Here is a 16,228-nt window from a genome sequence, read left to right on the forward strand (position 1 = left end):
CTTATCCATTAAGAGACAATCTTTACTTCTTAGCTCTGAAACCTTTATCTTCCACAAGAAGCAGAAGTGGCAACAGGATTATCTTTGTATCTCTGGGGCCTGGCACAGTGCCTGGCATTCAGTGGGTACTCAAAAAAAAGGAGAGACCACATATAAATGCTAATCATCCAGATTCCTGGCAAAAAGAATAACTAAAGAGAAACATTGTCTTCTTTCAAAATAATGTTACTAAATCTCTTAAAGCTACATTTCCTCTAGTTATACATAAAAACTTAGGAATCCCTTCATATTCTGGTACTTAAGTTAGAGTGCAGAAGACATCCTTCCAGCCAAGAGTTTATATGACTTGAATTATGAACTTTTGTTTTCATCTTCCAAAGATAAATTACATTGAATATAATGGCCTACGTATATGCTTTTCAAACTATGGTTTCCACTTGATTCTAATAGTTCCTTTTAAAAGCCCTTGAAGTCCAGAGTCACATAGTTTTCATTAATGAGTAGTTATTTATATCCAAAGAGTAAATAGTCAAAAAACAGAACTAAGACTCTTGGGGAATTAAATAAAATAGAAGGAGCATAACATGAAGAAATAAATTTTTCTTTCTTTTTACCTTAAACATCTCTAGGTTGGCTGCTTTTAGTCTTTCTTCCATTCTGGAACTGGAACGGGGACTAGAAGCCTCATTGTCAGACAAAACAATGATGTCTGGTGAGGGAGTTAGTCTTCCTCGCTCTGGCTCACTAGAAAAAAAAGGTAAAAACAAGCTATTTCCAACAGTAAAACTCCACAAAAAAAGTTAAGAAAACCTTTTCTCTATGCTGAACAAAAAAATCCAAGGGAACTTAGATTTGTCCCACTCACCCAGAGGAAAACAGAGACACTCAAATCCTAGGATGAAGACACCAAGATGTAAACGTAAAATAGTTCCCCCATCTAAATTTCTTACAGAGGATGCAGGGACAAAGATACAAAGACAATGACCGGTTTTAGAATAGGAATAAAAGATCAGTGTTCCTATCACACAGATTTTTAATGAAAATTATAAATGTTTCCCCATATCTCACTCTCCATTGGGCTGTTGTTAGTTATGTAGAGGCTCAAGAAGAAAATGGCTAGCTCTACAAAAGAAGGAAAAGGCAGCAGAGCCTAACTGCCACTCTGGATACAGATGATGCACTGCTAAGGAGGCAGCTCATTATCATTACATGGCTATGTGACACCTCCTATAATAGTCTATCCTAGCCAGGCGCAATGGCTCACGCCTGTAATCCCAGCACTTTGAGAGGCTGAGACAGGTGGATGACAAGGTCAGGAGTTCAAGACAAGCCTGGACAACGTGGTGAAACCCTGTCTTTACTAAAAGTACAAAAATTAGCTGGGCATGGTGGCAAGTGCCTGTAATCCCAGCTACTCTTGAGGCTGAGGCAGGAGAATTGCTTGAACCGGAGAGGTGGAGATTGCAGTGAGCCGAGATCGTGCCATTGCACTCCATCCAGCCTGGGGAACAAGAGCAAGACTTCATCTCAAAAAAAGACCAAACAATTGCCCTCAATCTATATACTCCCAACTACTACACTGACAATCTCAAGGAAAGTAGGATCTGGGAATGTACCTTTGAAATCAGAGGATAATTAGAAGATACACTCATTGATTTGGGAACCTGAGGCAATTAGAGTTTCTGGGATTCTTGTTACCTAGGTCTTAAGCAGTATATGCCATTTTTTTATCATCTTATAAAAATAAGCATTGATGCTTTTAAGGCTAACCCTAGAATGACCTAAGTAAGAGTTATCTAGTAAATAGGATTAGGAGTAAGAGAAGCCAATGTGGGAGATTCAGATTTCAAAGTAATTTCTAGATTCTTTTTTTTTTTCTTTTGAGACAGAGTCTCACTCTGTTGCCAGGCTAGAGTGCAGTGGTGTGATCTCAGCTCACTACAACCTCCGCCTCCCAGGTTCAAGCAATTCTCCTGCCTCAGCCTCCCAAGTAGCTGGGACTACAGGCTCGCACCACTACACCCAGCTAATTTTATTTTTAGTAGAGATGGGGTTTCATCATGTTGGCCAGGATAGTCTCAATCTCTTGACTTCGTGATCCACCTGTCTCGGCCTCCCAAAACGCTGGGATTACAGGAGTGAGGCACTGAGCCTGGCCTCTAGACTCTTTTTGAGTTAAGATGCTGGATAAACTCTAGTAAGTAGATGCAAGTTCAATATATTTGATTCTGGAGGTTTAATCCTTTTCTATAAGGCTGTAGACATTATGCTCGCCACTATTCATTTCCTCAAATCATTAACGATAGTTCCTTTTTTTTTTTTTTTTGAGACGGAGTCTCGCTCTGTTGTCAGACTGGAGTGCAGTGGCACGATCTCGGCTCACTGCAACCTCTGCCTCCCAGGTTCAAGCGATTCTCCTGCCTCAGCCCCACCGAGTAGCTAAGATTATAGGCGTGCACCACCATGTCCAGCTAACTTTTGTACTTTTAGTAGAGACGAGGTTTTACCATGTTGGCCAGGCTAGTCTCAAACTCCTGACCTCGGGTGATCTACCTGCCTCGGCCTTCCAAAGTGCTGGAATTACAGACGTGAACCACCAAACCCCGCTTTTTTTTTTTCTTCCCCTTTTGAGACAGGGTCTCACTCTGTCACCCAGGCTAGAGTCCAGTGGCCCAATCACGGCTCACTGCAGCCTTGACCTGCTGGGCTCAAGTGATCCTCCCACTTCAGCCTCCTGAGTAACCAGGACTATACCCATGTGCCACCATGCCTGGTTGATTTTTGTATTTTTTGTAGAGACAGGCTCCTACTATGTTGCCCAAGTTGGTCTCAAGTGACCCTCCTGCCTTGGCCTCCAACAATCAACTTAAACACTTAACGATCACAGATCACTAGCTGTCTACTTAACAGGGTTTGTTGTCTCAGTCGCTATTGGCACATGGATGCTTGTTTTTGTTTTGAGACAGGGTCTCACTCTGCTGCCCAGGCTGGAGTGTAGTGGTACTCGCTGCATTCTCAAACTCTTGGCCCCAAGAGATCCTCCCGCCTCAGCCTCTTGAGTAGCTAGCTGGGACTACAGGTACACACCACTGTGCCTGGCTAATTTTTGAATTTTTTGTAGAGGTGGGAGTCTTGCTCTGCTGCCCAGGCTGGTCTTGAACTCCCATGTTGAAGTGATCCTGCTGCCTTAGCCACCCAAAATGTTGGGATTACAGGTGTTAGCCACCATGCCTGGCCAGGACGTGGATGCCTTTTGAACAGGGCACCCTTGATCACTGGAATAAGCATTCAATTTCTCAATAGGTAAAAGCTGAGTTGCTAAAATCAACTAAATTCAGGTGAGGAAATAGGAGGATAGAAAGATCAGAATGACTATCTTGTGATAGTCATTATTATTATTGAATTTGTCTAGATTGCTGGTCACCAACACAGCAAGCTGAGAAGGTAGAAATACAGAAAAAGAAGCCACTAGAGGGAGAAAAGAGTCTTTCATTCTCTAACCCCACGTATTAGGAGTAACGGTTAAGCCTGAATAAAGTGTCTGAATTCATTTTTAAAGTGTGATTTACTTACCATTTCTATATTCCTTTGTGCCCCCACCTCTATGATTAACATGGGTAATTTTGGGTGGGCAGATCACTTGAGGCCAAAAGTTTGATACCAGCCTGGCCAACATGGTGAAACCCTGTCTCTACTAAACATTCAAAAATTAGCAGGGTATGGTAGTACGCTCCTGAAATACCAGCTACTCAGGAGGCTGAGACACAGAATTGCTTCAGTCTGGGAGATGGAGGCTGCAATGAGCTGAGATTGCACTACTGCACTTCAGCCTGGGCAACAGAGCAAGACTCTACCTCAAAAACATTAAAAAATAAAATAAAAAATAAAACATGGGTAATTTTGGAATCCGGAAGATTTTTCATTCAGAAGCTCTTTCTATTTTGGTCCTGGCTGGATATACACATTACAGATTATTTCTAAGGTAAGGAAATTTCCTTGCTCAAATGAGTGCCATTTACTGCTTAGGAACTGCCCAGTACCAGGACAAAAACAGACATTACTGGATGAAGATTTGGGAATTGTGTGCCATTTATCAGGAAGTTACATCTGAGAACAACTTTAAATGATATTTTATTCCTGGATATAAACACACCCATATTAGGTAGATAGCACAGGTAAGTCAAAGCCAAAGTCTCTCTCTTTTTTTTTCGAGTCGGAGTCTCGCACTGTCGCCCAGGATGGAGTGCAATGATGCAATCTTGGCTCACTGTAACCTCCGCCTCCCAGGTTCAAGCGATTCTCCTGCCTCAGCCTCCCGAGTAGCTGGGACTACAGGCACCTGCCATCACACAGAGCTAATTTTTTGTATTTATAGAGATGGAGTTGTTCACTATGTTGGCCAGGCTGATCTCAAACTTCTGACCTCGTGATCTGCCCACCTTGGCCTCCCAAAGTGCAGGGATTACAGGTGTAAGCACTGTGCCTGGCCTATTTTCTTGTATATATTTATTTTTTGAGACAGGGTCTTACTCTGTCACACAGGCTGGAGTGCAGTGGCACAATTGTGGTTCACTGCAGTCTCGATCTCCTAGGTGATCCTCCCACCTCAGCCTCCCGAGTAGCTAATTTTAAAATTTTTTTAGATAAGCAGTCTCCCTATGTTGTCCAGGCTCGTCTTAAACTTCTAGGCTCAAGTGATTCTCCTGCCTTGGCCTCCCAAAGTGCTGGGATAACAGGCTTAAGCCACCACGTTTGGCCCCGAGTAAAGCCTCATTCCTCAATTTTTTTTTTTTTTTTGAGATGGAGTCTAGCTCTGTCACTCAGGCTGGAGTGCAATGGTATGATCTCAGCTCTCTGCAACCTCTGCCTCCTAAGTTTAAACGGTTCTCCTGCCTCAGCCTCCTGAGTAGCTGGGATTACAGGCACGTGCCACCATGCCTGGCTAATTTTTGCATTTTTAGTAGAGACGAGGTTTCACAATGTTGGCCAGGCTGGTCTCTTAACTGCTGACCTCAGGTGATCCCCCTGCCTTGGCCTCCCAAAGTGCTGGGATTACAGGTGTGAGCCACCATGCCCAGCCTCATTCCTTAATATTTAAAAACTGATGAGCTAGGATTCTGGCCTCATTTGTTAAACATTCCAAGAGAGAAATTATTTTGCCCTTTTCCTAAGAACAGATATAATTTACAATAGTTGGGGTATGTAAGCATGAAATCCTACCTATTAGAGATATATTATTAAAAGCCCCATTTGCTGCTGACATCACTTGTGACTTAGTCTGGCATATTCCCAGAAGCTATAAAGTTCCTAATCCTTATCCCAGTAGTAAAAACAACTAAGCAGAGAACTGCTGTCTCTCTCTAGAATTCCACATTAGTAGTGTTGGTTTCATACATACCTTATTTCACGGGTATCATAACTTGCCCAACTGATGGCAAAATAAAATATTTAGGCGATTATGACATGGCTATCAGGTTAAGAACTTACTTTCTTCTGCTTTCAAATTCTTTCCTCATTTTATCTTGGTAGAGATGAGGTCCACTATGTTGCCCAGGCTGATTGAACTCTTGCACTCAAGAGTGCTGGGATTACAGGTATACACCACTGCACCCAGTCCTGTCCTTCTTTTATCACAATCAAAGAAATTATGGTTCTCCTTGCTGGGAATCTATCAGTCTTGTTTTGTTTTTTGTTTTGTTTGAGACAGGGTCTTGCTCTGTTGCCCAGGCTGGAGTGCAGTGGTGCAATCTCTGCTCACTGCAACCTCTGCCTCCCAGGTTCAAGCGATTCTCCTGCCTCAGCCCTCCGAGTAGCTGGAATTACAGGTGCTCACCACCATGTCTGGCTAAGTTTTGTATTTTTAGTAGAGATAAGGTTTCACCATGTTGGCCAAGCTGGTCTCAAACTCCTGACCTCAGATGATCCTGCTGCCTCAGCCTCCCAAAGTGCTGGGATTACAGGCATCAGCCACTGTGCCCAGCCAGTTTTGTTCATTTTCATGCAACATCTTGGGGCTAAATGGAAATAACTGTCAGTATATTGGAGTCCCAAGCTTCCAAAGGATTGTGTTTCAAAAGATCATCTCATGTTGGGTAGTGGCCAATGCCTAATAGTCCCAGCTACTCAGGAAGCCAAGTGGGGAAGACTGCTTGAGTCCAGGAATTTGAGGAAATGGTGCATTATGACAGTGCTTGTGAATTGCCAATACACATCAGCCTGGGCAACACAGCAACACCCAATCTCTTTAAAAAATCTTTAAAGATCACCCCAAACTAACATTTCTTTAAAAACTGCTGGGTTTTCAGGAAGTCTGACTTTTTAACATATAATGTATCTGTAATGTATAACAATTCCAATAGCACTAATAAAATTTTACCAAAATGTCTACAGAAGGAGCAGGACTGAAAACAGGAAAAAAAAAATGTGTTAACAGTATTTCTATGAAAAATGTTAGAGTTGGGCCAGGCGTGGTGGCTCATACCTGTAATCCCAGCACTTTGGCAGGCTGAGGCAAGGGGATCACCTGAGGTCAAGAGTTTGATACCAGCCTGGCCAACATGGTAAAACTCCATAAATACTAAAAATGCAAAATTAGCTGGGCACAGTGGCACATGTCTGTAATTCTAGCTACTCAGGAGACTGAGGCAGGAGAATCGCTTGAACCCAGGGGGTGGAGCTTGAGGTGAGCCGAGATCGTGCCATTTTACTCCGTACTGGGGAACAAGAGCAAAACTCCGTCTCAAAAAAAAAAAAGAAAAAGAAAAATGTTGGGCTGGGCATGGTGGTTCATGCCTGTAATCCCAGCACTTTAGGAGGCCAAGAGAGGCAGATCACAGATCACAGGAGTTAAGAGACCAGCCTGGGCTGACACAGTGAAACCTCATCTCTACTAAAAATACAAAAAAAATTAACCAGGTATGGTGGTACATGTCTGTAGTCACAGTTACTTGAGAGGAAGCGGCAGGAGGATTGCTTGAGCCTGGGAGCTGGAGGTGGCAATGAGTGGAGTTCATGCCACTGCACTCCAGCCAGGGTGACAGAGAGACCTTGTCAGGAAGGGAGAGGAATAGGGAAGGAAAGCAAAGAAAAATGCACTTAGAGTTTCAATTTGGGATGTGAAGAGTCTACCTAACATTTCTGTAACTCTTTGTCCCCAGTGAAGTAGGATAAATTACTTTCTCCAGAAGGTAAGGGTGATTATAAGCAAGTAGGGTGCTCAGGTTCATGATCTCATTCACCCACTACCTCTTCTTTCAAACAATCTAGAGATGAATCTACTTAATATTCTGCTGGCACTACCTATATAACTTACAAGAATTTTTCTCCTCTTCCAGGACCTCTAGGGAGTCTGCCTGAGGTTTTCTACGAGTTTTTTGTTTGTTTGTTTTTTGAATTGAGATGGAGTCTTGCTCAGTCGCCCAGGATGGAGTGCAGTGGCAAGATCTCCACTCACCGCAACCTCTGCTGCCCAGGTTCGAGCAATTCTCGAGCCTCAGCCTCCCAGCAGCTGGGAACACAGGCACACACCACCATACCTGGCTAATTTTTTCATATTTTCAGTAGAAATGGGGTTTCGCCATGTTGGCCAGGCTGGTCTCAACTCCTGACCTCAGGTGATCCACCCGCCTCGGCCTCCCAAAGTGCTAGGATTACAGGCGTGAGCCACCACTTCCTAAGAGTTTTTAATATTATTACCAAGAATAATGTTCACTTGTAAAGCGTGGTTTAAAAAAAATAATCCTGAGACAAAACTAGTAAGTAGACATTAAAAGGTAGAAAAAGTAACATATGTAAGGTTATAACCATTCCTTTCTTCTTCATTCTCCATCAGTCCAGCTTCTTAAGAGATTCTGCTTTGGATAAGTACTACGACAAACTCAGCAAGGTCATTTGGAGGGCAACTGAACAGTGAAGAGTAATTCTCATGGCTATCAGCTGTTTCTAAACTATTTATAAACTGAATGTTTTAAAAACTAGGTTTGGCCGGGTGCAGTGGCTCATGCCTGTAATCCCAGCACTTTGAGAGGCCAAGGCAGGCAGATCACCTGAGGTCAGGAGTTCGAGACCAGCCTGGCCAACATGGTGACACCCCATTTCTATTTAAAATATAAAATTAGCTAGGCATGGTGGCACTCGCCTGTAATCCCAGCTACTCAGGAGGCTGAGGCAAGAGAATCATTGAACCTGGGAGGTAGAGGTTGCAGTGAGCCAAGATCATGCCACTGCACTCCAGCCTGGGCAAAAAGAGTGGAACTCTGTCTCAAACAAACAAAAAAACACTAAAAAAAAAAAACTAGGGTTATCAGCTGGGCACGGTGGCTCATGCCAGTAGTCCCAGCACTTTGGGAGGCCAATATGGGAAGATCACTTGAGACCAAGGAATTTGAGACCAGCCTGGGCAACACTGTGAGACTCTGTCTCTACAAAAGCATTTAAAAATTAGCTGGGTGTGATGATGCATACCTGTAGTTCCAGCTACTTGGGAGGCTAGGGCAGGAAGATAATTTGAGCCTGGGAGTTGGGGGTTACAAGGAGCTATGATCATGCCACTGCACTTAAGACTTTGTGACAAAGTGAGAACCTATCTTTAAAAAAAAAAACAACTGGCTGGGTGCAGTGGCACATGCCTGTAATCACAGCACTTTGGGAGGCTGAGGAGGGATGATCACTTGAGCTCAGGAATTCGAGACCAGCCTGGGTAATATGGCAAAAACCTGTTTCTACAAAAAATACAAAAATTATACAGGCATGGTGGGATGTGCCTGTAGTCCCACCTACTCAGGGAGGTGGGGTGTGGGTTGGGGTTGAGGTGGGAAGATTGGTTGAATCCAGGAGGTCAAGGCTATAGTGAGCTGTGATCACACCAGTCACTACACTCCAGCCTGGGCAACAGAGCGAGACCCTGCCTCAAAAACAAAACAAAACAACAACAAAACCCATAAAAGAAAACAAAAAAACAAACCGCAAAATAGGGTTGTCTACACTATGATTCACTGCGCAGGCAGACTCAACCACTGGCCAGTCCCAGGTACCTCCCCTTAGTGTGTGCCCTACAGTTTCAAGTACTCGACCTTGAGAGACACCATAAACATAGGCTTGGGAAAACATGTTTGCATGTGTGAGTCAAAGACAGAGTAACATATATGTGCAAACAAATGTGTATGTATATGGGGAAGCTGGGAGAAGGGGGTACAGATGCAGTAAGAATGCAGAGACTTACCCACATGAAGATAATTTGCTTTCGGACACAAGAAAAGACAGGCCCAAGCTTTTGGATGTAATAAAAGCTGGGACTCCACAATAAATAGATCCTAAAACTCCTGGAATTATCTGACAAAAAGACTATTTTTTTTCCTCCTAAGATGGCCATGAAGATTAGAGTGAAGGTATATATTAACTCACTTCCATTTGGCCTATTAGCTCTCTAGTGCCCCTTTTATCCAGAAATGACCATTTTTCTCTAAAGAGTAAGAACAACAATTATCTGTAGACTAAGCAGTTTTTGAGGCACCTGGTTTCATTTGGAAATAAAATGAATTTATGGTCAAACTCGATGATACAGACAAATCTTCTTTTAAGAATCTTTAGGATGAAAAACACCCTCCTCTCACTGGAATTCATTCCATTTTCACAGGCTTTATGAGACGACCCTATCCCTGGAGGTAGTTGAATTGAGCCATACCTCCGTCTAGCACTCATATCCACAGGCTCATCATTGATGTTTTCTTTGCCTGGCCTTCCAGCAGTCCTGTTGTCTCCATGAGGCCTGAGGTTCCCATTAAGTTTTTCTTCATAGCCCTTGACACCACTGCCATCCTGTTTGGTGGGTAACTCATGTGGCACCTCAAGATTTGCCAAATCCTTCCTTTTGAGCAATGCCAACATTTTCAGACGTTCCATGGCCTCATGCCCCTCCATTTTGAGTCGCTTTGCCAGGACATCATCTCGTTCATCTGCTGGGTCCAAGCTCCGCTTCAACAGATTCAAGCGAAGAGCATCTTCTGTCATTCTATCCATCCTATGGAAAGAAAAATACAAGTAAGATCAAAATAAAGTCCCTTAAATAGCCCATTTTAAAAAAGGTGGGATGGTAAAGTTATTAAGAAGAATCACACGTGCGCGTGCACACACGCACACATTCAATGTTAACTAAGCTAATGTCCTACCCAACATTGTCTTAGAACATTTATATTAAAGGAGATTTCTCCATTCAATCTCAGCAATTTAAGTAAACTTAAATTTATGTAAGCGAGGCCTGTTGATATCTGCCCTTAATTCTGTATGAATACAGATTCAAAATCTTTTTTTTTTTTTAATTTTTATTTTACATTCAAGGGTACATGTGCAGGCTTGTCATACAGGTAAACTGAATGTTATGGGGGGTTTGCAGATTCAAAATCTGAAGACACTTACAACGCTTTTTTAAATGAAGCACTTGGGTGCTTAGCATAAGAAGCAACATTTTCTTTACTCATGAAGCAAACTTGTTAAAGATAAGCTAATTATTATCTTCCCTTTTCACTTTGATTTTTTTTTTACACTAACAAAATCTAAATGCAGGCCAGGCATAGTGACTTAACTTGGATTCCCAGCTCCTCCAGAGGCCAATGTGGGAGGACTGCTTGAGCCCAGGAGTTCAAGACCAGCCTGGGCAACATGATGAGACCCCATCTCTACAAAAAAAATTAAAAATTTGTCAGGCATGATAGCACATGCCTGTAGTTCCAGCTACTCGGGAGGCTAAGGTGGGAGGATTGCTTCAGCCCAGGAGGTTGAGGCTGCAGTGAGCCTGACTGTACCACAGAACTTCAGCTGGAGTGATAGAGCGAGGCTCTGTCTCCAAGAAAAAAAAATCTAAATGCAGATTTAGATTTAGATTTCTCCAACACTGTCAAATCCAGGGTTGTTCTGGTAGGAAATGGCAATGATAAAGTAGTAAGAAAATCTTTTAAGTCACAGAAACACAGGTTAAAATTGCTACTTATGTTAACCAGGTCAAATATTTAATACGCTATTTTACCTTCTCAAGTTTCAATTTCATTTGTAAAAATGAAGTGCTTAAAAAGTTTTTCTATTCCCTAACAGTGTGAGTTCCACACCAAAGGCATGAGATCAGGTCCAATAATTCAAAGACTCAAGTTATTGAACAGAAAAGACTACCAACATTAATTGGTACTCTTACACAAAAAACTATGTATATGCTTGAATAAAATAAGGGGTATTATGATTCTTTTCCTGGCCAGGCACGGTGGCCCATGCCTGTAATCCCAGCACTTTGGGAGGCCAAGGTGGGTGGATCACCTGAGGTCAAGAGTTCGAGACCAGTCTGGCCAACATGGTGAAACACTCTATCTACTAAAAATACAAAAATGAGCTGGGTGTGGTGGCAGGCACCTATAATCCCAGCTACTCGGGAGGCCAAGGCAGGAGAATCACTTGGACGCGGAGGCGGAGGCTGCAGTGAGCCGAGATTGCGCCACTGCACTCCAGCCTGGGTAACAGGGAGAGACTCCATCTCAACAAATAAGTAAATAAAAGAGATTTGGCTGGCCATGGTGGCTTGTGCCTGTAATCCCAGCACTTTGAGAGGCCAAGGAGGGCAGACCACATGAGGCCAGGAGTTCAAGAGCAGCTTGGGCAACATAGTGAAATTTCACCTCTACTGAAAATACAAAGAATTAGCCAGGTGTGGTGGCAGGCACCTGTAATCCCAGCTACTCAGGAGGCTGAGGCAGGAGAATCGCTGGAACCTGAGAGGTAGAGGTTGCAGTGAGCAGAGATTGCGCCACTGCACTCCAGCCTGGACGACAGAGTGAGACTCCATCTCAAAATAAATAAATAAAGATTCTTTTCCAGTTACAATGAAGAAAAAGAATAAACAAAATTAAATAGGGGCCGAGTGAGGTGGCTCACACTTGCAATCTCAGTACTTTGGGAGGCCGAGGCGGGTGGATCACTTGAGGTCAGGAGTTGGGAGACCAGCCTGGCCAACATGGTGAAACCCTGTCTCCACTAAAAATAACAATATTAGTCAGGCATGATGGCACAGACCTGTAGTCCCAGTGACCTGGGAGGCTGAGGCATGAGAATCACTTGAACCAAGAGGTGGAGGCTGCAGTGTGCCAAGATCGCATCACTGTATTCCAGGCTGGGTGACAGAGTGAGACTGTCTTAAAACAAAAACAAAACAAAACCAAAAAAGGAAACACACACCCTTTATTATATTTGTTTTTACTTTTTAAATTAATTAATTCATTTGTTTATTTTTTTGAGACAGTGTCTCACTTTGTTGCTAGCCTGGAGTGCAGTGACCCTATCTTGGCTCACCACAATCTCTGCCTCCCGGGTTCAAGCAATTCTCCTGCCTCAGCCTCCCAAGTAGCTGGGACCACAGGTGTGTACAAGCACGCCTGGCTAATTTTTGTACTTTTAGTAGAGATGGGGTTTCACTATGTTGGCCAGGATGGTCTCAATCTCTTGACTTTTGATCTGCCCACCTTGGCCTCCTAAAGTGCTAGGATTATAGGCCTAAGACACCACACTCAGCCTGTTTTTATTTTCATTTTTGAGAGACAGGGTTTCACTCTGTCACCCAAGCTAGGATGCAAGTGGCACAATCATAGCTCATTGCAGCTTCAAACTCTCGAGGATGCAAATGGCACAATGATAGCTCATTGCAGTTTTAAACTCTTGGGCTCAAACAATCCTCCCCGCCTCAGCCTCCTGAGTAGCTAGAGGTGCATGGCACCACACTTTGCTAATTTTTTCGATTTCTGAAGGACAAGGTCTCACTATGTTGCCCAGATTGGTCTGGAACTCCTGGGCTCAAATGATCCTCCCGCCTCAGCCTCTCAAAGTGCTAGGGATTATAGACAGAAACACATCTTTTAAAGACGAGAAAAGTCAGAACCCAAACTTCTGAATTCTGGGATAATGTTTCTTTTTTTTTTTTTTTTTGCACCCCCCCCCCAGGAGGTTTCTTAATTCCCTCTCTTTTTAAAGAACAGCTTTAGGAGCCATAAAAAAACAATGAGTTCATGTCCTTTGCAGGGAAATGGATGAAGCTGGAAGCCATCATTCTCAGTAAACTAATATAGGAACAGAAAACCAAACACTGCATGTTTTCACTCATAAGTGGGAGTTGAACAATGAGAACACACGGACACAGGGAGGGGAACATCACACGCCTAGGTCTGTTGGGGGATGGGGGACAACGGGAGGGAGAGCATTAGGACAAATACCTAATGCAAGTGGGGCTTAAAACCTAGATGATGGCCTGATAGCTGCTGCAAACCACCATGGCACATACATACTTATGTAACAAACCATCACACTCTGTACGTGTATCCCAGAACTTAAAAAAAAAAAAGAACTTTACTGAGATATAATTCACATATCATACAATTAACCTATGTAAAGTGTACAATTCAATGATTTTTAATAGAGTTGTGCAACTATCATTATAATCAACTTTAGAACATTTTTATCATACTTCACCACCCAATTTACCTCTAAAAAAATTTTCAGATGGAGTGACTAGAAACTTGAGTGCTACAGAACACCAAAAGATAAGCCCTAACTCTGTAATAACAATGTCTTTAGTACTTCAATCAACACTATATAACTGAGAGTAGTAACTGGGCACAACATGGTGAGGTGGGGAGGGTAGAAAAAGTCTGCCACTCAACTGATTATACACCTAAATGCAAAACATATAGCCATGCCTCATTTTATTGCATTTTGCTTTATTGTGCTTTGCAAATACTGTGTTAAAAAAAAAACACAAGGCCGGGCGCAGTGGCTCATGCCTGTAATCCCAGCACTTTGGGAAGCTGAGGCACGCGGACCACTTGAGGTCAGGAGTTTGAGACCAGCCTGGCCAACATGGTGAAACCCTGTTCGGGTGTTGTAGCACATGCCTATAATCCCAGCTATTTGGGAGGCTGAGGCAGGAGGATCACTTGAACCCAGGAGGCAGAGGTTTCAGTGAGCTGAAATCGCACCACTGCACTCCAGCCTGGGTGACAAGAGCGAGACTGTCTCAAAAAACAAAAATCAAACCAAAGGTTTGTGGTAACCCTGTAGTGAGCAAGCCTAATGGTATCATTTTTCCAACAGCATGTCCTCACTTTGTCTGTGTGTCACATTTTGGTAATTCTTAACAGTATTTCAAACTTTTTCACCATTATTATATCCATTATGATAATCAGTGATGAATGATCTTTGATGTTACTATTTTGTTTTGGGGCACCATGAACTGTAGTCAGAAGATGGCAAACTTAATCAGTAAATGCTGTGTGTGTTCTGACTGTTCCACAGACTGGCTGTTCTCCCATTTCTCTCTTTCAGTTGAATATCTAAGTGTTGAACATCTAAGTGTTCAACTGAAAGGAGGAGTCACACGTCTCTCACTTTAAATAAAAAGCTAGAAATAATTACGCTTAGTGAGGAAGGTATACTGAAAACCAAGATGGGCTGAAAGCTAGGCCTCTTGCTTTTAACGGTTAGTCAAGTTGTGAATGCAATTATGGAGAAAGTTTTAGTGCACTGGCAAGAAGATCAAACCAGCCACAATGTTCCCTTAAGTCAAAGTCTAATCCAGAGTCAGGCCCTAATTCTCTTCAATTCTATGAAAGTTGGGAGAGGTGAGGAAGCTGCAGAAGAAAAGCTGGAAACTAGCAGAGGCTGGTTCATGATGTTTAAGAAGTCACGCCGTAACACAAAAGTACAAGGTACAGCAGTAGCCGAGTCCTGACGTAGAAGCTAATATAAGTTATCCAGAAGATCTAGCTGAGATAACCCACAAAGGTGACACATTAACAGTAGGTTTTTTCCCTTTTTTATTTTCTAATTTTTATTTTAGATTTAAGGGATACATGTGTAGGTTTATTACATGGATATATTGCATAATGCTGGGGTTTGGGCTTCTATTGAACCCATCACCCAAACAGCAAACATAGTACCCAATGGGTAAGTTTTTCAACCCTTAACCCTCACTTTATTCCTACTCGTTTTGGAGTGCTCAGTGTCTACTGTTTTTATCTATAAGTCCATGTGAACAGTACATTTCTTTTTTTCCTTTTCTTTTTTTTTCTGAGACAGTCTTGCTCCGTCTCTGTTTCCTAAGCTGGAGTGCAGTGACGTGATCTCTGCTCACTGCAACTTCCACTTCCTCGGTTCAAGCGATTCTTCTGCCTCAGCCTTCCGAGTAGCTGGTCCTACAGGTATCTGCCAACACGCCCAGCTAATTTTTTTATTTTTAGTACAGACGGGGTTTTACCATATTGGCAAGGCTGGTCTCTCCTGACCTCAAATGATCCACCCACCTAGGCCTCCCAAAGTGCTGGGATTACAGGCATGAGCCAGTACGCCCGGCCAGTACATTTTCAATGTAGATAAAATAGCCTTCTACTGGAATACTTTCATACTTAAGAGAGGAGATGTCAATATCGGGTTCCAAAGCTTCAAAAGACAGGCTGACTCTCTTTTTAGAGAAGAATATGGCTGGTGACTTTAAATTGAAGTCAGTGCTCATTTAACATTCCAACAGTCCTATGCTAATTATGTTAAATAAACTGGGCAGAATGAACACCAGTAGTATCAGCTATGTGGGAGGCTGAGGCAGCAGAGTTGCTTGAGCTCAGAATTTTGAGGCTGTAGAGCACTATCATTGCACTTGTGAATAGCCACTGCACTCCAGCTTAGACAATATAGCAAGACTCCCATCTATTAGAAAAAAGGTAAGATTTAGGCTAAATCTACTCTGCCTGCTCTCTCTCAATGGAACAATGATGTATGGATGACAGCACACCTGTTTACAGCACGGTTTACTGAATATTTTAAGCCCATGGCTGAGATCTACTGCTCAGAAAAAAAGATTCCTTTCAAAATATTACTGCTCATTGACAATGCGCCCAGTCACTCAAAAGCTCTGATGGAGATGATCAAGGAGATTAATGTTGTTTTCATGCAGCTAACATATTCATTCTACAGAATGAATATGCGGGGCATAGTGGTTCATGCCTGAATTGCTGGGCACAGTGGTTCATGCCTGTAATCCCAGCACTTTGGGAGGCCAAGGCAGGTGGATCACCTAAGGTCAGGAGAACAGTCTGACCAACATGGTGAAACTCCATCTCTACTAAAAATACAAAATTAGTTAGCGTGTAGTGCACACCTGTAATCCCAGCTACTCGAAAAGGTGAGGCAGAAGAATCACCTGAAACTG

The 16,228-nt window shown here is 42.9% G+C and overlaps 1 protein-coding gene across 2 annotated transcripts in view; it reads right to left on the reverse strand.

The window, feature by feature from the left end:
* The window catches only part of GATAD2B (GATA zinc finger domain containing 2B), a 120,728-nt gene that overhangs the window by 14,174 nt on the left and 90,326 nt on the right, over positions 1 to 16,228 (reverse strand). For both annotated transcript variants that reach the window (XM_021676270.2, XM_021676271.2), the window contains 2 exons: positions 9,683 to 10,018; positions 615 to 744 (listed from right to left, as the gene is read on the reverse strand). In XM_021676270.2, coding sequence (XP_021531945.1) covers positions 615 to 744; positions 9,683 to 10,017 — 465 coding nt within the window. In that variant the 5' untranslated portion in view covers position 10,018. Of the gene's footprint in view, positions 1 to 614; positions 745 to 9,682; positions 10,019 to 16,228 lie in introns of those variants that run through there.

This window comes from Aotus nancymaae, unplaced genomic scaffold (genome assembly GCF_030222135.1).
Source record: "Aotus nancymaae isolate 86718 unplaced genomic scaffold, 86718_ANA_hifiasm-v0.15.2.pri h1tg000108l, whole genome shotgun sequence".
Classification (NCBI taxonomy): Eukaryota; Metazoa; Chordata; class Mammalia; order Primates; family Aotidae; genus Aotus; species Aotus nancymaae.